Source organism: Terrapene carolina, unplaced genomic scaffold (assembly GCF_002925995.2).
Source record: "Terrapene carolina triunguis isolate 2854851 unplaced genomic scaffold, T_m_triunguis-2.0 Scaffold230, whole genome shotgun sequence".
Taxonomy (NCBI): domain Eukaryota; kingdom Metazoa; phylum Chordata; order Testudines; family Emydidae; genus Terrapene; species Terrapene triunguis.
The window spans coordinates 1,095,795-1,118,833 of record NW_020664581.1 but is presented as its reverse complement, the minus strand read 5'-3'; the positions used below and the strand labels follow the sequence as shown (position 1 = coordinate 1,118,833).

The following is a 23,039-nucleotide window of genomic DNA, read 5'->3' as shown; positions in this document are numbered from 1 at the left end:
CCTGGAAGAGAACATAAAATCATCACTGCTCCAGTTTGCAGATATGTGATGGGCGGGTAAACCTCCCACTGGAGAGTTAAGGGGGCAGGAGCAGCTCTGGGCCTGGGAAGCCCAGCTCTGACTGGCCTGAGGAAGCGACTTAACACAGGGAGTCTGTCTCTTCAGCACAGCAGGGTGGCAGGTGGAGAGAAGCAGATCCGCGCTCACTGCTGCAGCAGGACTATGCCAGGAAGGCATTTCCAGGGAGAGGTCTACTGCCCGGAGCTGGGACCTGTGGAACAGATTGCCGGGGACAACTGCCAGCCACCAAGGAGGGGCAGAGAGGTAGGAAGAGACCAGGGGAGAGTGTTAGCTGGACTGCAGGTAACGGACTGCTGCCTTACAATACACAAGAAAGCCCCCGCATTGGAACCTGGTGGAGTGGGAGGGCCTGGGTTCCCCTCCTCGCGTGTTGCCGCAGACCCTTACCAATAGGCGGGGCTGCCGCCACAGCCTGGCTCTTAAGCTCTCCTTGCAATTTATTAAACTAAGAGGCAGATGAATAAATCCACAAACCTGCCATTTCGCTCTGATCCAGTTGTTCCGTACTACACACTGGGGGACATCCATACACACCTGGAAACTATTACAAAGACTTTCCCTGCAATTTAAGCTAGATGGTATATAATTTTCTCAAGCACCTTGAAGTCTTTCCTTAAACAATGTCATTGAGTTGATCTCTTTCCACTCTCGAGATCTCCAGTGAAGTGAGAGATGGCGGGATAAGTGCTCTCCTTCAAATTGTTTTAATCTGCTTTGCTGTACTGAGCCGACAGCACCTTAGATATTATCTCGCCACCTCTGCACTCTTCAGTTTGCTGTACTGCTTCTGAAACAAATGAGTTTCAGATGTACTAGCTTGTTAGGCCAACCTAACCTATGCACTCCTGGGGATGCCATGTCATGGCCTGCTGGGAACAGGTATCAGCAGTTCCACCCTAGGCCACTACCTTTGAAAGCTAGTGAGCTTGGACTGCTCAGATCTGAAATCAGAGTTTTCCTTCTCCCGGAGAGACTTGCCTGCTCTCTGGCCCAGTCTGAAATCAGAATTTTCCTTCTCCTATATTCTGTTGGTTCATGGCACCTTAATCCATAATATTTGGTTCAACCCTTCTGGGTTTCCCCAACAGGGGCTACCCATATCAGCCACCTGGGGGATGCACCTGTACACCGTTGTATCTGTCTACTGCTCCCCTTGGCTGGAAAGATGCTTTCAGAAGAAAAGATCTCTGCTCTAAAGGAGCTGCTGAGGCCAAGAGGGGAAAACAAGTTCTCATTATTTGGGATATTTCTATTTTCCAAAGAAAATCACAGCAATTCCAACCTCATATTATTGATTCCTGAGTCACAGATTCCAAGGCCAGAAGGGACCATTGTGATCATCTAGTCTGACCTCCTGCCTGTACAGCACAGGCCAGAGGCCTGCTCTGCAATAATTCCTAGAGCAGAGCTGTTAGAAAAAACAGCCACTCTTGAATTCAAAATGGTCAGTGCTGGAGAATCTACCCCAACCCTTGGTAAAATGTTCCAATGGTTAATTACTGTCATTGTTAAAAAAAATTACACCTTATTTCCAGTCTGAATTTGTCTAGCTTCAAATGACAGGCATTGGAACATGCCTTTCTCTGCTACACTGTGGAGCCCGTTAAATATTTGTCCCCATGTAGATACCTATAGATTGTAATCAAGTCACCCCTTAACCTTCTCTTTGTTTAGCTAAATAAATTGAGCTCTTTGAGTCTATCACTATACAGTATGTTTTCTAATCCTTTAATCATTCTCATGGCTCTTCTCTGAACCCTCTCCAATGTATCAACATCTTTCTTGAATTGTGGGCACCAGAACTGGACACAGGATTCCAGCAGTTCACACCAGTTCCAGAGACAGAGGTAAAATAACCTCTCTGCTCCTACCAGAGATTCCCTCGTTTATGCACCCCAGGATCACATTAGCTCTGTTGGCCACAGCACCACACTGGAAGCTCTTGTTTAGCTGATTAACCACCATGACCCCAAATCTTTTTCAGAGTCACTGCTTCCCAGGATATTCTGTAAGCATGGCGTTCATTCTTTGTTCCTAGACGTAGACATTTAGCTGTATTAAAATGCACATTAAGAACACAAGAGCTGTCATAGTGGGTCAGACCATGGTCCATCTTGGCCAGTATCTTGTCTCCGACATTGGCCCATACCAGAGCTTCAGGGGGAGTGTACAAAAGAGGGTAGTTATGGAGTGATCCACCCCTGTCTTCCACTCCCATCTTCAGGCAGCCAGAGGCTTAGGGACACTCAGAGCATGGGGTTGCATCCTGACCATCTTGGCTAAGAGTCATTGATGGACCTACCCGTCATGAACTTATCCTGTTCTTTTCTGAAGTCAGTTACATTTTTGGCCTTCACAACATCCCATGGCAATGAGTTCCACAGGTTACTTGCGTGTTGTGTGAAAAAGTACTACTTCTTGTTTGTACTAAACCTGCAGCCTATTAATTTAATTGGGTGACCCCTGGTTTTTGTATTGTGTGAAAGGGTAAACACTATTCATGGGGAAAATACCATGAAAGGTAAGTACGGCCCATACTATTCCTGATTTTGTAGATCTCTATCTTATCTCCTTTGGTCATCTCTTTTCTAAGATGAACTGCCCTAACCTTTTTAGTATATTCTCTTATGCAAGCCATTTCATATGTTTTATTATCTCTGTTGTCATTCTCGGAACCTTTTCCAGTTCCACTATATTTATTTTTTTTGAGAAGGGGCCACCAGAACTACACACACTCAAGATGTGGGCACACCAAGAATTTACACAGTGCTATTATTATATTTTGTCTCTTATTTTCTACCCATTTCCTAGTAGTTCCTAACATACTGTTAGCCAGTGCTGGGCAATGGGTGGGCGTTTCCAGAGAACTGGGCACATTGACTCCAAGATCTCTTTCTTAGGTGGTAACAGCTAATTTAGACCCCATCATTCTGTATCTATGTATAGGTGGGATTATTTTTTCCAATGTGCATTACTTTGCACTTATCAACATTGAGTTTTATCTGCCATTTTGTTGCCTAGTCACCCAGTTTTGTGAGATCCTTCTAACTCCTTGCAATCTACTTTGGACTTAACTATCTTGGATACTTTTGAATCATGTGCAAACTTTTCCACTTCACTGTTCACCCCCTTTTCCAGATCATTATTGACTATGTTGAACAGCACATGTCCCAGTACAGATCCTTGGGGGACTCCACTGTTCACCTCTTTCCATTGTGAAAACTGACCATTTAGTCCTCTACTTCGTTTCTTATCTTTCAACCAGTTATGATCCATGAGAGCACCTTCCATCTTATCCCAAGGCTACTTCGTTTACTTAAGAGCCTTTGGAATTGGACCTTCTCAAAGTCTTTCTGAAAATCCAAGTACGTTATATCCACATGCTTGCTGACTCCCTCAAAGAATTCTAACAGATCAGTGAGGCATGATTTCCTTTTACAAAAGCCATGTTGACTCTCTCCCAACAAATCGTGTTTATCTCCGTGTCTGAAAATTCTGTTCTTTACTACTGTTTCAACCAATTGGCCCAGTACTAAAGTTAGGCTCACCAGCCTGTAGTTACCAGGAGCTCCTCTGGAGCCCTTTTTAAAAATCAGTGTTACATTAGTTACCTTCCTATCATCTGTTACAGAGGCTGATTTCATCAATAGGTTAAATACCACAGCCAGTAGTTTTGTAATTTCATATTTGAGTTCCTTCAGAATTCTTGGGTGAATCCCAACTGGTCCTAATAACTTATTACTGTTTAATTTATCCATTTGTTCTAAAACCTCTTCCATTGACACATCAATGTGGGACAGTACTTCAGATTTGTCACTCAAAAAGAAAAGCTCTGATGTGAGTTTCTCCCCCACATCCTCTGCAATGAAGACTGACGCAAAGAGTTCATTTTGCTTCTCTGCAGTGGCTTTGTCTTTGGGGTTCTTCTTTAACACATTTGTCATCTAGTAACCCCACTACAACATGACCCGCAGGCAACCTGCTCCTGATGTACTTTAACATTTTTACTGAGTTTTTGCATCTTCAGCAAGTGCTTCTCAAATTCTGTATTGGCCTGCCTTATTATACTTCTACATTTTACTTGCCAGAGTTTGTTCTCTTTCCTATTTTCCTCATTAGGACTGACTTCCAAATTTTAAAGGATGCCTTCTTGCCTCTAACAGCCTCCATTACTCTGCTGTTTAGCCATGGTGGCATTCTTTCGGTCCTCCTATTGTGTTTTTTTATTTGATATTGTTTGCTTGCACCCAGTTTACCAAACGATCTAGATTGCTTTGCACCAGTGACTTGTCCCCTTCATTATTTACTACTCCCCCAATTTTTGTGTTATCTGCAAACTTTACCAGTGATAATTGGCAGCCAGGCAAATAGGTGTACCATGCTACTCAACACCAGCCCCAGTTCTTTTCATTCTCCATTCCAATCCTCGTCCTATAATAACCCTAACACCCTTTCCAGCCTGCCGCTCTAAGGCAACAAGAGCTATTTGCCACATGCCCAAACCAGCCATGTCACGGAAACCGCCTCCTCCCAGAATCTTCAACACCAACTGAAGCATCAATGGCCTGAATATAATCCCAACATCCCAAACAGTCTCCTCACCCTAATACTAACCTAACTGTTGTGACATCAGCACTACCCAGCCAGGTTTCCCCCAGTGCAACTCAATCTGTTACCAAACACTAGCCACCCACAGTGACTTCACAGGAATTGTTGCACTGGATCAGACCTATGGTCCACCTAACCCAGTCTCCCATCTTTGATCGTGCTAAATATCAGCTGCTTCAGGAGAATGTACAAGAAACCACATACCCAACAATTTTGGAATAATCGGCTCATAGAGGACTTTTCCTCCTTGTTGGTAAGCATTTGGCTTATTCTCTGAAGCATGAAGGTTTTATCGCTTTCATCCTATCTAAAGTAATACCTAATCCTTTCTGGAATCTTGCTAAACTCTTGATTTAAATGATAACTTGTGGCTTTGAGTTCAACAAGTTCATTATGTTTTATGTAAAAAGTATTTTGTTTTATCAGTTTTGAACACATGGCATTTCAGTTTCATTGAGCATCTGCAGGCTGGTCTATGCTACAAATGCTTTGCCAATATCGCTATATCGGTATGCCTTTGCTGGCAGAGCCCCCTGCTGGAGTCACCGGTTAAGTTGACAGGAGAAGGAATTCTGACGGCTTGGCCAAACCACTGCCCTACGTGACACTAGTTAAGTTGACAGAAGTACTCTGCTGTCGGCATAGCCGCATCGACATGATGGGTTTTCCCAGCACAGCGAAGTCAGCTAGGAGGTGTGATTTTTTTTCACATTTCTTGTCGACACAGCAATGCCGGCAAAACTTTATAGCATAGACTAAGCCTTTGTGTTATTGTATTATTAGCGAGTAAATGGGAGTATCCAGGTTAGCCCTAACTTTTACACTCTCTTCTCATACCGAAGTCTTTCCATGCTCCTGGTCATTTTCACCACTGGACCCTGTTTTTGCTCTCTCTCTCGTTTGAGATGGGGCGACCAGAACTGAATACAGCATTCCAAGCTGTATCTTCCACTTATATAATGATATTACAACAATTTCAGTAATATCTTCTGTTCCTTTCTTTAAACAACCTAACATTTTGTTTGCTTTTTGACTGCCACTGTGCACCAAGCAGATGTTTTCACTGAGCTGCTCACAATGATACCAGGCCTTTAGTCCTAAGTGATCACAGTGAAGTTATAACTCAGTAATATGTATGAGTAGTTCAAATGGTTCCTTCTCATGTTCAATACCTTGCATTTGTCAAAAGTAAATTCCATCTGCCATTCATCTGTCTATTCACCTAGCTTGGTTAAGTCCCACCGTCCACTCCAGTCTTGTCTGGCTTAAATAATTTTGTGTCATTTGCAAATTGCCACCTCACTATTCACAGCCTTTTTCAAGATGTTAAGATACTAAACAAATGCAACATTAGACCTAGCACAGACCCTGGTGAATCCCCGCTATTCACATATTGCCATTTTCTGTCTCTTAGCCAGTTTCTGATCTGTGGCAGAACTTTGCTTCGTACCCATGACCACACAGTACCCTTACCAGCCCCTCGAGGGACTTTGTCAAAGGCTTTTTTTTTTTTTTTAAAATTTATATAAATTACATCTACCAGTTCTCCCCCAAGGTGCCCAGACACCACACTGATTGTCTTGTTATCAGAACCTCAACAGAATAACATTTATTCACTCTTTTGTTGACACACTTGAAGGATTTCAATGTGGTTGGAGAGACTGTTTTCCTATAAAGAGCTGTGACAATTTGTTCATATTGTATCACGTTCTGTAATGCCTATCCCATTCTCCTGCACCGACCAATGCCTTATACAAGCATGGGTGCCGAGGAGTAAGCAGAGATCATATCCTCAAAGCACCATCAAGCCTATCCCCTTCTCTATATAGCCAAGCACCTCACATAAAAACCCAGCTCCAAGTGCAGCTTTGGATTCAAACACCAAACCAAGTCCTAGGACCCCTTCCATTCCGAATGTCTCCCAGCCCCGCGTGGCCCAGGCCAATCATGGCTGTGTAACAACAGAGACCCCGTTCTCTTCACTATTTCCACGCTGAGTGCTGTGTCTCCTTACATTTTATCTCGGGGTTGTCTCAAACGCAGCAAACCACATACCACCTCCAGTCCCAGAACACTCCAGCCTTATCTAAACTATGGCATTTCTAACACACCTGTCCTTGTTTTATCTCTCACATGCACACAGCACCCTTTCTGTCCTTCTCCAGCAGAGAACCAGAGCTCTCCATCCCTGCCCAATGCTCAGGCTCCAGCTCCAGCTCCCAGGATGTCCAACACAATTCCCCAACGTGGGTCACTAGGAAAAAAAGGCACTTCTCTGACCCCTACTCCTCTGCCGCCAAAAGTACTCATAGTCATCACTTATCTCAGCCTTTTGCCTAAAGAACCCCACTCCTGGACTGTCAGTGTAGAATGTGGATTGACTGAAGGAAGCTCCCTTCCCATGATCTACTGCAACATAAATAAAGGAGATACCAGTCCCATGGGCTTTAACTATATCACATTTTCTGCCATCTCTCACTGATGAGGTAGCCTGGCACTTACCTGTGGGAGGTGAAGTTGTCATATGAACCCACAGTGTAATGTCGGAAGAGACGCTTTGTCCTGTCTTCTCTCGTTTCTGTAAGAAAAAAGCAGAGATTTCTCATGCTGCTGAAAGATGGGATCAGAACCATCTTCCTGGAAGTATGTGACTGTGTGAGCAGGCATGCACATGCTCCTCTACCTGCTCCCTCCAGGTACATGTCTACAAAGACACCCATTCGTGTATACATACTCCTCTTCATCTCCATATGTACCCACACAGACTCATTTGCAGAGATCCCACACGCATATTCCTCTGCCCCAGAATGTGTCCATACACAGACACGCATGCACTCTTCACTTCTCAAAGTGTTCTGAACACAGATCCACATGCACACAACAGAAAACAGTTTTCTACAAGGACTTTTCAATACGGCGTCCAACCTACTGATTGACAAGCACCAAAGGTTTGTCCCAAAACGTATCGAATGTTCAGAAACCCACACGGAATAAGGTGCAGGCGAGAGACACTCTCATATGCCGTTGATCCAGCTTCCACTGATGTCACTGGGAGTCAAACTAGGCCCTTAGGTCTGGAGTTTAAGTTCAAACACATTTGGTGGGTGTAGAAACTGTTGCAATAAAACACCCGCGGCTGGCCTGGGCTCGGGCTGAGGTCTATAAAATTGGAGTGCAGACATCCAGGCTTGGGCTGGAGCCTAGTCTCTGGGGCCGGCTCCCTTGTGGGGCCCAGAGCCCAGGCTCCAGCGCAAGCCCAAACATCTACACTGCAATTTCATAGGCCTGCAGCCCGAGCCCTGTGACCCTAAGTCAGCTGACATGGGCCAGCTGCAGGCGTTTTATTGCAGCGCGGACATGCCCATAGATTCCAAGGCCAGCAGGGACTACTGTGATCCTCTCGTCTGACCCCCTGCACAGCACAGGCCAGAGACCTGCCCCACAATAGTGCCTAGAGCAGAGCTGTTAGACAAACCTCCCGTCTGGATTTAAAAATAGTCAGGGATTTTAAAATTCTCTGTGATCCTGGGTGAATTGTTCCACTGGTTAATTACTCTCACCGTCAACAATTTACACCTTATTTCCAGGCTGAATCTGTCTAGCTTCAGCTTCCAGTCATTGGACTGCGTTACACCTTTGTCTGCTAGACTGAAGAGCCCACTATTAACTATCTGTTCCCCATGCAGGCACTTAGAAACTGTAACCAAGTCACTCCTTCACCTTCTCTTTGTTAGATTCAATGAGCTCAATCTATGTAGCTTATTACTACAATCATGGTCATTCTCCTGGCTCTTCTCTGACCCCTCTCCAATTCATCAGCATCCTTCTTGAACTGTGGGCAGCAGAACTCGCTGCTTCTTGTGGAAGGCACTGCTACTAAGAGACAAGACCTCAGCCACCTGTGGGAGACGAACGGCCAAGAGATGTGGCTGCAGTACATGCAGGGAGAGGAGGCAACGGGCCAGGGCAGCTCAGAATGCAAAGACAATGAATGAAAGCAACACCAATTAAAACACTTCAGCAGCACAGCTGCACCCTAGCGCTTCAGGCTAGCCACTCACTCCAGCCACGAGGGGAGTTCTCCTTTGCTGTAGTTAATCCGCCTCCCCAAGCGACGGTAGCTAGGCTGCTGGAAGAATGCGTCTGTCAGTCTAGCACTGTATACACCGGGGATTAGGCTGGCATGATGATGGCTCTTGGGGGATAGACTGTTCACACCCGAGAGACGTTGCTATGCCGATGTAAGTTTTCAGGGTAGACCAGCCCCAACAAAGCAGATAGAAGTAATAATGCCAATGCTGGTGTTAGTCTAGCAATCGACGGGGCACTCTACGCTGGGCTGCTGCACCTGGTTTTGGTCACCGCACCTCAAAAAAGAGCTAACAGAAACAGAGGGTGCAATGAAAATGTTTAGAGAGCTGAAGAAACTTCCCTGCTGGGGAGCTGGAAAAGATATGAACTGTGTTAAGATGTGAGATGACAGAGAGATACAAAATGACAGAGAGAGAAGGTAAATCAGCCGCTTCTATTCACCCTCTCTCCTAACACGGTAACTGGAACTCCAATGAAATGCTACATAGCAACAATTTAAAACTATAGAAGTAAACACTATTTTTATTTACACGACTCATAATTAATCTGCAGGACTCGCTGCCGTAAGATGCAATTGAGGCCAAGACGTAAATAGGATTCAAAAATGGATTGATGGTTACACAGAATGAGATCCTCTATGGTTATTTGAGACATGGAGTCTCTAAAGAACAGATATAAACCCTCCTGCTTCGGGGCATAAGCCAACAACCTACTGATGGGGCCCGGAAGAGGCTTCCCCATGAACAGGTTATTCAGTAAATTGCCCATTACGGAGTTTCTTGCCCCTCCCTCTGAAGCAGCTGGTTCTGGTCACTCTCAGAAACCAGATACTACATTAAAGGAGCACTGGTCTGATCCAACCTGGCAGCTCCCATGTTCCATAGCACGTGTAGGGTGAGGGAGAAGAACAAAACAGATGGGAAGGGAGGATGAATTGAAGGACAAAACTAGACAGTGAGAGGTGCTTTTCCTCCACAAAGGACACAACAAACATTTCTTATATTCAAAACACTTAGAAACACACATCTGCTAAATAAGCAGCTGCCTTTGCCTGTCCCAGGGACGCTGAGTAACCAGGAATGGGAGAGGATGTGCTCTGTGCAATGGTGAAGGGGGGCAGCTCTCCAGGATGATCTCGCTGTTAAGATGTGAACTGCCTGGTGAACACTGTTATGAGCCCAGTTGTGAGACCAGGGCAGTTAGACCTTTGAGTGGCAGAAGAAACCCCGAGCCCTCTACGACAGGAACAGCCCTGGCCTGACTCTCAGAGGCGGGGATCAAAAACACACACTTCCAGGAACAGCAGCCCAGGAATGAGGAGGTCCCTGCTCACTGATTTGGGGTACCCATCCCATCAATATGGCAGCTTAGCAAAGAGCTGCACTGACAGACCCTCACAGATCAGAGTCAAACCCTAGCCTCTCCTGTGTAAGCGGACAGGAGGTGGGCTCCACAGAGGCATTCACAACTCCAGCTTCCTGCCTTATGACTGTTTCATTAGCAAAGAGTGACGCTGAGTGCAGGTTACGTTGAACAAGTGGAACTTCATTAAACCGGTGCACTGCTCTGTACCTCTGGCCGAGTTGCCGCCAGCATTCCCCGTGTCTTCCTTGGGTCCTGCCAATAACAGTCCCTCCACGGAACATGGGCCCTCCGACTCCAGTTCCACGAATCACGATACATCTTCCCTATTTTTGAACATTTTAACAATCATTAAAAACAAATAACTGATGCCCAGACCCTCACCCCGTGTCCCTTCGGCCAGAGGTTGCTAGCACATAGAATCATAGAATATCAGGGTTGGAAGGGACCTCAGGAGGTCATCTAGACCAACATACCCGAGCTGGCGTCTCGTCTGCAACACAGACTCAGCTGCTTACACAGTCTTTGAGATCAATGGTCTTCTCACCAGGTGACCACACCAGAAGTGACCTCTCTCTGTCTCCCTGTCACCTGTCTCTCTGTGGAGTCTTCCTCCTCCCTGCGGGGCTGCCTCTGGGTGGTTCTCTCTTTCTCCATCCAGTGACGAGCTCTGTATTTCTCTCAGCTCTCTCTGGGGGCTGTGTCTGCTGGCTCCTCACAACTCCTTTAGTCCACTCCTGCTGGTGTCTCTCTTCACAGAAGTGCCTGTCTCCAAGGCTGGCAGGTCCTTGGCTGATCTGTCGTACTCTAGTTCATGCTTTCTCTGAGGGTCGGCCAGCTACTCTGGGCGGCATCTTCATCCTTCTGGCTGCAACAGGTCTCCTCTCCTTGATACCAGGATTTTGGTCCTTCCCCCCACCGCCTGTGCTGGCCTGTTTGGTATTCCCGTGTGCCAAAAATGCTAACAAGGGATCTGATCCAGAAGAAACAGCCTCTTGGTTGTTTTCACAGCTGATTCCACCTTACCATTGCTCTGTGGGTGTGCTGGGGAGGAGGTGTTGTGGCCAAACTCCCATTTGTGTGCAAATTACTTGAATTCTTCCAAGGTAGATTGGGGTTTGTCGACTGTTGTCAGTGAATATAGTGTCCGGAATGCCACATCTCATAAAGACAGCCTTCAGTTGTTCATAGATACATATGAACCTTCCCAGGCCAGAAGGGACCATTGTGACCTCCTGTGTAACACTGGCCAGAGAACTGCCCCCAAATAATTCCCAGAGCAGTTTTTTAAAGACAAACATCCAATCTGGATTTAAAAACTGTCAGTGATGGAGAATCCACCACAACCGCTCTAATGGTTCATTATTCTCACTGTCAAAAAATTGTGCTTTATTTCCAGTCTGAATTTCTCTAGCTTCAACTTCCAGCCATTGGATTGTGTTGTAAGTTTCTTGGCTAAATTGAAGAGCTCATTATTAAATATTTGTTCCTCATGTATGTACTTGTAAATTGCAATCAAGTCACCCTTTAACCGTCTCTTTGTTAAACTATACAGATTGAGCTCCTTGACTCCATCGCTATGTGGCATGTTTTCTAACGCTTTAATCATTCCCGTGGATCTTCTCTGAACTCTCACCAATTTATCAACACCCGTCTTGAATTGTGGACACCAGTACTAGACACAGTATTCCAGCAGCAGTCACACCAGTGCCAAAGACAGATGTAAAATAACCTCTCTGCTTCACCTTGAGATTCACTTGTTTATGTATCCAAGGATCACATTACCCCTTTTGGCCACAGCATTGCGCTGGGAGCTCATGATCACTGATTATCCACCCTGACCCCCCAAATCTTTATCAGAGTCACTGCTTCCAGAATAGAGTCCCCCATTGTGTAAATATGGCTTCACTCTTTGTTCCTAGATGTACAAATTTACATTTAGTTTGCCAATCAGATGCCTGCTTCTTGTATCATGCAGGGCAGCAACCTCCCAAAAATCTGAAAAGTAGTCCACTGTAATCAAGTACTGCTTTTTCTTGGAGGTAAGTAAGTCCACTACCACCTTTTCCTCTGGCCGAGTGGGCAGCTCCTGTGGCAACAGACTCTGCTTCTGCTGGCAGTTATCACCCGACAGGTGGGTGTCACTCCCCTCTATAAAGCTGTGAAGTTGGGTATTCATTCCCAGCCAGTAACTCACTCTCACGCCTGTCTAGGGTAGCTGTCAATGCCTAGGTGTGAGGTGTGTATTTTTTGCACAACATCCTTAGGTAATGAGGTGGGACAGCAGATTTCTGTCCTCGAAATATCATTCCATCCTACACACTCAACTCATCTTTAATTTGAACGTAGGATTCTACTCCTACAGTACCTGGATTTTGTCTTCTGGCCACCTGCTAGTATCGCTCTCTTGACTGGCTGTAGTTGGGTGTCCTTTCCTGTAGCCTCTTTGGTTTCCATCAGTTTCATTGCTGAAACTGGAGATTGACTCCATTAACACACTGCACTATGTTCTGATCCCCTTCCCCCAACTCACCTATGCTGGGTATATATGCCCAGCGCGGGCTGCCAGCTAACTCCAATAATCATCCTGGACAAGATCTGAGCTCTCCCTGGTAGTGCTGGAGGTGCATCCACATGCGCTGCAATCTCTCTGGAGCACTCAGAAGGGACTTTGCCATGATTATCTCTAGCGATTTGTTGTCTGATGGCACTATTGCTGGGCAGCCATAGGGGCACTGATGGAATTGCTCCACTCCAAATGCCACAGCCAGAAGGTCTTTTACTATTTGGGCAGACCCTTGTTCTTTCTCTGACAGGATTCCACTGGCTAAGCGACTGGCTGCTCCTACAAAAGAGCTATACTCAATCCATTTCCCAATTTATCACACTGGAGTATCTGTGGCTCTCCTTGCTAGAAGTACACTGTTGAAGTCAGATTTTTTCTGGGTTGAGTTTATGTTCTTATCCCTGCATAGCTGCAAAAAAGCTTGTAGTTTTGTGTTGTGGTCTTGTTCTGTCATTACTACCTTCACCTATGACGAGGATATTATCTGGAATTACTCTCACCCCAGCCAATTCTTCCGGTGCTTGGCTGAGCCTTCTCTGGAATTGCTCTGGTGCTGGGCTTATACCTACTGGCATGCACAGCCACCAGTAGCAATCAAATTGTGTTGCGAAGGCTGTCAGCATGCTGGACTCTGTATCCAGGCTGATGTGCCAAAACCCATTTCCTTACACCATCCACTGTAAGGATTCTGGCTTGGGCAGTTCTGGCAAGATGTCATCAATGACAGGCAGTGGATAGTGGTATCTTCTCAAGGCCTGGTTCACTGGCATAGGGCCTGTGCAGATACATAATTGCCTGATGGCTCCTTTATCACCATCATGCTGCTTACCCAGGCCACACCGGCCTCTGCAGGAGCTAGGATACCCCTGCTCTGTATACGTTCATGCTCCAGGCATGCAGGATTACATAGTGCCACTGGAATTTTCCTTCCTGGTACGCACAGGTTTCACTGTGGGGCCTACTTCCAGTCGTAGCTTCCCTTACAGGCACCCATTGCCTTTGAAAACATCCCCGTGGGCTTTTAAAATTGTCTCCGTTGTCCATGGGAGTGCCCCTTTTGCTTCTTGCACTGCAGTTATAAAGTTCTGATGCTGCACCCTGATCAGGTCCATGGCTTGTATGGCAGTATTCCCCAAAAGGGGAATGCGGCGCTTCCCATCCACCACCACAAACTTCAGCTGGCCCGTCCGGCATTGTTCAGGCTAGTTACTATGAGGTCTCATTCTCCTATGGGCTGCATTATGCTCTGATTGTACATTGTTAGATTGCCACTGCTCTTTTTCATGGGGGTGATCGAGTACAGTTCACCCCAAGGAACCGCGTTGCAGAAGGCCCTTCTATCCAGTGAAATTGCCGTGGCTGTTTCTCTATTATGCATGGAGGTTGGTATCATCCCTTGTTGGTTTCCTGTCCTAACAGCCAGAACAAGATATGCTCTTGGACTGGAGAGAGTCATGATGTCATCACCGCTGGCTGATGTGCCAGCCCCCACTTGTACTCGTCTGACTGAATCATTTTGAGACCTTCCTCTGCTCTTGCACACATGGCTAACACAATTCAACTTGCCACATTCCTTGCAATGCCGGCCTAGTGCAGGGCACGTCTCCTTTATCAGCTCAGGCTGTTTCCCACAGTAAATGCATCTCGCTATGGGATGGAACCCTGGCTGCCTGCTCTCCTTTGCTGTTGTCTTCCTGCGTGTTCTTCTGGGGGTGTCATGCCTCCCAGGGCTTCCATCCTTCCTCTTGAGGCTTCCTGCTGCACGCCCCATGTCTAGGCACCTGTCTAGTGTGAGACTGACGTCCTGGAGCAGCCGCTCCTGCACATGGTGATTGTCCATAAGTGCCTGAATTAGGGAGTCTCCAGAACTGCATGTAGCAGGCAGTGTGTGTGAGGCAGTAACCCAGGAGTCTATCCCCTCCCCTTCAGCTTTGTCTCCAGTGAGATACCAGATCCCTTCCACTTTGGGGAGCAATGGGTCCAGGGCTCCAGGATTGCTCTGAGGCAAGTGAGGAGCTTCCGAGTGGTGTAGACATCTCTGCCTTGTTCCCCAATAAGGAAAAACAACATCTTTACTCTCCTGCATGGCCAGGTCGGTGTACAGTTTCACTGGCTCCATCGCTGACCTAGGTTTGCGTCTGCAAAATCCAGGACTTCAGGGGACTTGAGACTGCGTTCCAGGGCTCACACTGCCAGCTGCTGCACTCCAGAGAACGCACAGAGAATGCACTGCTCAGACACTGACACCGTGTTTTATTGGTAATGTGTGAAGCTGAATGAAAGTTAAGCTGGACAAGTGGGACTTCATTAAACTCTGTGCACTGCTCTGCCCACGTGGCTGTTTGCTTCCAGCCCAGCTCCCGAGTTCCCTGTGTCCCATCAATAACAGTCCCTTCAGGGGACATGCACCCTCTGACTCCACTTCCACTGATCATGACACAACAATCCTTCCTGCATCTAGGGAGAATCTGCTGGCTAAATGCTTTGCTTGAAAAGAGGTGGGGCGGGGACTGAAATCTCACAGCAACGTCTTCTTTCATGGTGTGGACACTCAGGTTGATGCTCCTCTGTGTGCCCCACCCCCAGCACACTCTTCCCGATCCCCCAGCCATGTGATGCTCTGTGCCTGCTGCCTCCTGCATACCAAACCATGCCCCTCCACCTCCTCCGAAGTGTGCTGGCCGCAGCCATGCACGATCAGCTGTGATCTGTGGATTCCCCATTCACCTCCTTCCTGTGCTAGGAGCTGTGAGCGGTCCCTTGTCCCCGGAGCCAGAAAGGCCCATTCGGGAACTGAGTGATGCAGCAGGAGGTGTCTTTCCTCTGCCCTGTAGTATCTCCCTGTCACCAGCAGAGGGGAATCTCACCGCACAGTTGAGAGACTTCGGGAAACTCCAAAGCAGGGGCTGCTGTTTAGTCAGACATTTAACCTTCTGACCTTCCCGTCCTTGTCTCAGCAGCTCGGATAATCAGCGAGTCTTGCTCAAGCAGATGTTCCAAACAGAGCCTGTTATCAGCGAATCGGAGACCTGGGCTGACAGAAGGGCTCTGTCCAGGAAAGCAGAGAGATTCTGCCTCTGAATAGCTCTGCAGGGCCTGCATGTAGGTAACAGCTTCTCTGGGTTCCCATGGTCGACCTGTGCCGGGTCAGCAGGGGCTGAGCACAGAATAAGACGGTCCCGGCCGCTGTTCTTGTGCATAATGAGCCCCTGGACGACCCAGGCGGTAGCTGGGATGAGCCTCGAGAGGGCAGTGAGTGCTTGACAGTCACATCCGCTCCATGCTAGTGGTGAGAACAGGGCCTGTACAGCGCAGCAAGCCAGCAAAGCAGGCACCCGTCCAGGGTGGCCAGCCGGCAGAATGGGCACAACAGCAAATTAACCCATGTATCACACCATACTTACAGACTACAAACACACAGTACAATTTACCGTCCAGTGAGAGAAATGGCGAAAGCCTCACATGTGAAAGAGACTAGTCTTGTTACTCAACAAGTTACTGAAAGTGCCCAGATACCACAATGATGTCACAGCATAAGAGCCTAATAGAACATAGACTACGGTAGATGTGACAGTAATGTCTCATAGGTGGCAACCACAGCAGACACGCATCTCTCTCCGCATCCATCACCCCAGGCATTTATACCGCACCCATCTCTATAGCAGCTGAGCAATAGACTGCTATGGCAAGCGTGTAGTGAGGGCACAGCCATGCCCAGGGGGATGCCATCGCGAGGATAAGTGCCCCAAGTCACTCAGTAGGTGGTAGTGAGAACGCAGTGAGAATACGACAGATTGCAGCAGTGTCCCACCTACACGGTGAGTGCCCTGAGACAGCCGGTGCTCTGGAGCGGGTGGCGAGCGCGGGGCAGGTGCCCACATGCACGGAACCCCAGTGCAAGGGGGAAGTGCACAGTGAGAACGCGGCTAACGCTTACAGTGGCCCGGTGCGCGTGACGAGTCTAGAAGAAACAGCCATGCTGTGCTGCTGACATGTGCACACCTGCAGCGTGGTGACGAACTGGCAGGATGGCGCACTCAGTGTGCAGAAGATGCGGTGGTGGAAATACTTTGGATACCCACACTGGGTGCAAAGAGACGGTGAGAGCGCAGTGAGCAGGGCAGGCACCTGGCGCCGTCCCACGTAGGTGGCAAAGTCCACAGTGACAGCCTGGCAGATGCCTGCAGTGGTCCCGCAGGTGCTGAGCGTATCAGACTCCAGCAGTTCCATCCCCGTGACCAGCGTGTAGTGACAGAACTGCAGATCGTCACAGTGCACACGAACGCTCTGCACAAAACCAGCCTTGTCAACTCGGCTGCCATCACTGTCTGACTCATTATTTTGCCTTCTTTGGTCCTGTTGCTGGGCTCATTAGTGGAAGACATTTACCTAATCCCGAGAGAGACTTCCTGGAGATGGACACAGGTGCGACGGGGGCTGAGGCCACCACGTGAATCCTCACAGTCCTGTGCCTGGCTGATCCTCCACTGAGCCTCATCCCTGCGACCCTGGGGAAAGCTGGCTCCGAGAGCCAAGGAATTAACAACACGCTTATTGGCAAGAGGTCACTTTGTGTCTGGAGATGAAGATGTTAACAGCTTGCTAGGGCAATAACGCGATGCAAACGGTGAACAGACAGCTGCAAAAGGGTTGCTGTTGTCCTGACTCCAAGATCACTCACAGTGATTCACCATCCTGCTCACATTCCGCCCTGGGAACAGGTGCCCCTAGGGTGACCAGATATCCCGATTTTATAGGGACAGTTCCAATATTCAGGGCTTTGTCATATATAAGCACCTATTACCTCCCACCCCCTGTCCCCTTGCTATCTGGTCACCCTAGGTGCCCCCCTCAGCCTGTATTCCTGGAAACACAGCCATGAACCCTGCTAGTGACAGAACATCAAGAAACATGATGCAGCCTTGGATGAAAAAAGTCTGAAGAATTTGCAAGGGGCACCTGGCCATGCCCTCAGAGAAGTGGCTGCATTGGCCATCACAGACTGCCTCCTCCCTCCCCTCCAAACTACTGGAACAGAAGTGTCCAGGCAGCAACTGCAGGGATCACGTAGCAGCCTGTTACCAGAAACTCTTCACCAGCTTCTGTCTCTATCTTAGGGGCAAAGTGAGAACATAGGAATGGCCAATGGTACAGCTAGCCCAGTGTCCTGTCTTCCAACAGTGGCCTGCGCAAATTGCTTCAGAGGATATGAACAGAACAGGGCAACTATTGAGTGATCCACCCCCTTGTCGTCCAGTCCCAGCTTCAGGCAGCCAGAGGTTTAGGGACACCCAGAGCCTGGAGTTGCGTCCCTGACCTTCTTGACTAACAGCCATTGATGGACCTATCCTCCATTATCTTATCTAATTATTTTTTTAACCTAGTTACAATTTTGGCCTCACAACACCCCCCGGCAATGAGTTCCACAGATTGACTGTGTATTGTGTGAAGAAATACTTCCTTATGGTTGTTTTAAACTTGCTGCCTATTAAATTCATTGTGTTATGTGAAGGAGTAAATAACACTTCCCTATTCACTTTCTCCATCCCAGTCATGATTTTATAGACCTCTATCATATCCCCCTTTCGTTGTCTCTTTTCGAAGCTGAACAGTCCCAGTCTTTTTAATCTCTCCTCATATGGAAGCTGTTTCATCCCTCTAATCATTTCTGCTGCCTTCTCTGTACTTTTTCCAATTCTAATATATCTTTTATAAGATGGGGTGACCAGAACTGCACGAAGTATTCAAGGTGTGGGCGTACCAGAGATTTATGCAGCTGCATTTTATTTTCTGTCTTATTATCTATCCCTTTCCTAACGGTTCCTAACATTTTGTCAGCTCTTTTGACTGCTGCTGCATGTTGAACAGATGTTTTCAGAGAACTATCCACGATGACTCCAAGATCTCTTTCTTAAGTGGTAACAGCTAATTTAGATGCCATTATTTTGTATGTACAGTTGGGATTAGTTTTTCTAATATGCATTACTTTGCATTTATCAACACTGAATTTCATCTGCCATTTTACTGTTCAATCACCCAGTTTTGTGAGATCTCTTTGTAACTCTTTGCAGTCTGCTTTGGACTTAACTATCTTGAGTAGTTTTGCATCATCTGCAAATTTTGGCACCTCACTGTTTACCTCCTTTCCCAGATCATTTATGAATACGTTGAACAGCACTGATCCCCGCACAGATCCCTGGGGGACCCCACTATTTACTCTTTCCATTGTGAAAACCGATCATTTATTCCTACCATTTGTTTCCTGTCTTTAAACCAGTTACGGATCCAGGAGAGGACATACCCCCTTATCCCATGACTGCTTGCTTTGCTTAAGAGCCTTTGGTGAGGGACCTTATCAAAGGCTTGCTGAAAGTCTAAGTACACTATATCCACTGGATCACTTTTATCCACGTTTGTTGTCCCCCTCAAAGAATTCTAGTAAATTGGTGAGGCATGATTTCCCTTTACAAAAGCCATGTTGATTCTTCTCCAACATACTGTGTTCATCTATGTGTCTGATAATTCTGCTCTTTACTATAGTTTCAATCAATTTCCCTGGTACTGAAGTTAGGCTTACTGGACTGTAGTTGCCAGGATCGCCTCTGGAGTCTTTTATTAAAAATTAGTGTTACATTAGCTATCCTCCCGTCATCTGGTACAGAGGCTGGTTTAAGCGATAGGTTACATATCACAATTACTAGTTCTGCAATTTCTTATTTGAGTTCCTTCGGAACTCCTGGGTGAATCCCATCTAGTCCTAGTGCCTTATTACTTTTTAATTTATCCATTTGTTCCAAAACTTCCTCTCTCGACACCTCAGTCTAGGAAAGTTCCTCAGATTTGTCACCTAAAAAGAATGGCTCAGGTGTGGGAATCTCCCTCACATCCTCAGCCGTGAAGACCGATGCAAAGAATTCATTTAGCTTCTCTGCAATGGCCTTGTTTTCCTTGAGTGCTCCGTTAGCACCTCGATCGTCCAGTGGCCCCACTGATTGTTTAGCAGGCTTCCTGCTTCTGATGTACTTTTAAAAGATTGCTGTTAGTTTTTGTATCCTTAGCTAGTTGCTCTTCAGATTCTTTCTTGGCCTGCATAATTATGCTCCTGCATTCCCTCTCATCAAGAGCGTGGGGCAAACCAGCAGGAGGAGTAGGAGGCTTTTGAGATGTGCACTATCCTTGCAGTTTCTCTCTGTATAACAGACATGTCTAGGGACCCATGGCCCACTTGGAACATGCTGGCTCCTACAGGTCTTGAGTTTACAATATGACATCAATCATAACCAAGAGGGAGGCCAACAAGAAGGGAGACGAGCAAGAGCCAGGCGGAGAGGGGCAGGGAAGGAGAGAGCGCTGGCAGGGAGAAAGGATGCAGTCATCTATGGAAGGGGACGGGAGAGCTGGGCAGGCTTCTTGTAACGCAAGGAGATCAAAGCTCCACGGCTTGGGGAAAGCAGAGAGTCTTGTCCAAGGCTGCCCAGAAAGAGCTACCATCGAGGCAGGGGTCTGAGATCCCCACAAACCGCTGGAGTAGGACAGAGTGCAGAGCTCCAGCTGCCCAGCCCTCAGCAGGCTGGGCATGAAAGTAAACAAGATACATCACAGAATTAGGTGAGAGTGGCACCTGGGGCGGGGCCATGGGCTGGGCATGTTCCCAGCTGCCTGGGGTGGGGCCATGGGGTAGGTGTGATCCCGGTGCCAGCTTCACCCAACTGCTTGGAGCGGGACCATGGGGTAAGTGTGCCCTGGTCATAGCCCTACCCGGCTGCCTGGGGTGGGGCCATGGGGTGGACATGCCCCTGGTCACAGCCCCTCTTTGCTGCTTTAGCCTCATTGTTAAAAGTTCTTTGGGGTGGGGAGTGGGACTGGAGTCAAACGATCAGCAGTGACTAATGAGAACCAGGCCAAACTGTGGGACATTCAGAATGGAGCTGGCACCCAATGGCCAGACTCCTAGTCCCTGGGATAAAAGACCCCACCTCTGTGTTTCCTTCTCCATTCTTCTCTCTGTCTGTCCCCAGCTCCTTCCCCAGACTTCCCAAGTCTCTGGCTGTTGTATGCAAGGACCCACTCTTCAGCTGCGATATACTAGTAATCAGTGGGAAGAGAGGACACTTCTTTCCCTCAAGTCTTGCCTGTTCTCTCACTTTGTCCCCCCGTTTATGCGTTGTTGGCCCCTTCTCTTTGCCCTCTGCACTCTCCCCTGCCCCTCTGCTCCCATTTCTTCCTCGGGTCTCTCTCCCGTCTACCTGTTCCCTCATCTCCTGCCCTCCGCTCACAGACGCTTGTTCCTCATCTGAAAACACTGCTATCGATCTCACTCCAGATCAGAGCAGACAATCGTGATTGCACGAGGGAGCTGGATTAATGGGCTGTCCGCAGCCCGAAAGCACATTCTCCTCCCAACTTCTAAATATAGCTGCGGCTGAGCTTGTGGTTAATGAAGCCGTCAAGTAGGCACCAGGGACGATGGTTGATGGATGGAGAGAAAAGAGTCACTTGCATATAGGTGTGGAGGGGGAGGCTCTATATTTAGAGGAGACAGAGCAAGAGGGCCCTAGTGTGGCAGCTGACAGAGCAGCTAGGAGAAATGCCGGGGCAGCCCCCAGGCTGGAGCTGTGCTCGCACGGAGGTGGCAGTTCATTGATATGCACGAGGAGGGCCAGGGCAGCCTGCAAGGGAGAGTCCCAAATAGGGAAACGGGTGTGGGAATAAATAAATAGAGGTGACGCTGAAAACCTACAGCCTGAAAACCAGACAGGGCAGACAGACACAGGGGATACAGCCTTCACTCCAGCACCCTCTTACTTAAATCACTCCTTAAAACAAATTGCTTTTGTAAAGCTTTTCAAAGACAATTCTCCCTAGGCAGGTAGTTTAATACGTATATCTAATTAAATGCAAATAAATATAAGAACATTAACATCCCATGGTTAAGCAGCAAACACTCAGGAAATGCCAAAGTGAAGGCTGCCTGCGTAACCTTAACTCTGCCCCTTGGGCATATTCATTATACAATCACAGACTACTCCTCAGACAATAAAAGAGCATATCAGACTATTTGTTAAGCAGCTTAGATCCATATCTGTAGCAATATATAAGATTTGTCACACTTCATTGTCAGAAGGGCCATCTCTCTCTCTCTCTCTCTCTCTCAATATTGTATTTAAAATAATTCTCTCTGCACTTCTAAGGCCGCACTGTCCTCGACTGGGATGGGGTACCACGCGCCTTCCCCCAACAGCGGGAGACCTTGGTATTATCTACCTCCCAGTGCTCAGAAGCAACTGGCTGGCGCAGCTCTTCTGACAGCAGCACTAGTGTCTGAAGAGATGGGGCAGGGGCAGGGTCTTTACCCACCCCACTCCTGGCCTGCCAGCATGGCTGCAGTCTTCCCTTGTTTAGGACCTCTGCCCGCACTCCCCCCACATCTCTGGAGGGCTGATGGAGTTCAAAGGCCTAACACTTGCAGGGCACTCAGGCAGAGTTCCTCCTCTTTCCCAGCACGGATCCAGCTGCTAAGAGCCATTATTAACCCCTGTGCAGGATATTTTTGATTCCCTTTGCAGGTGGATCCAGCTCTGACAAGCTGCTTGATATGGTATCTCACAAGCTGTCCCAGATAAATACACGCACAGAGCTGTGTTAACAGCAGGGAAGGGGGGCGGTGTAGTTTACAGCAATGAGCTGGGACTCTGATTTCTAGGCCTGGCTCTGCCACGGGCAGACATTCCTGTGTGGCATCTCATTCCCCTCTGTGTGCCTCCGTTCCCTCTGTGAAACGTGGGGACGAAGAAAGGTCACTTCTTGCCGCTGTGCAAGTGTCAAGTCAAGTCCTGGAACCTCTGCCTTAGCCATGCCCCCTACTGACCTCATCTGCCAGCGTCTGAGCGGACACAGGAAGCGCAGCCCCTATGCACCTTAATTCTTTCTCCTGAGCACAGCAGAGTCCCACAGTGTGAAGAGAACTCTGAGGCTGAGGGGAAGGTGGGTAGGGAGTGTGAATGCACGAGGTGCCTCTCAAAGAACAATACATAGCAGCAAGTAACCTCTTTCTTTTTCAAGGGCCCCTGTGCATTCCCCCTCTGGTGGGAGTGTAGTGAGCAGTGCCCCGACAGAGGATGGTGGGTCAGGGAGCTCTTGACCAGACCGATGCAACTCCAAGGGACTGCTGTGCATCACGCTCCTCTATCTGCTGAGCCATGCTGCTTAGCTGGCAGTGGCTCGTGTAGAATGGACCCTACTGGAGGGGGGCCCTAGCCACAGAATAACTTAGGCAAATGCAAGAGGTGACCCACTTAGACAATCTCTGTGCTGAAACAGCTCAGCCCAG

The 23,039-nt window shown here is 47.9% G+C and overlaps 1 protein-coding gene across 1 annotated transcript in view; it reads right to left on the bottom strand.

Moving 5' to 3' along the window:
- The window catches only part of LOC112101948 (SH3 and multiple ankyrin repeat domains protein 3), a 205,631-nt gene that overhangs the window by 124,401 nt on the left and 58,191 nt on the right, over nucleotides 1-23,039 (bottom strand). The window contains exon 3 of the mRNA XM_026656392.1: nucleotides 7,192-7,267. Within this exon, the coding sequence (XP_026512177.1) occupies nucleotides 7,192-7,267 (76 nt within the window). The remainder of the gene's footprint in view (nucleotides 1-7,191; nucleotides 7,268-23,039) is intronic.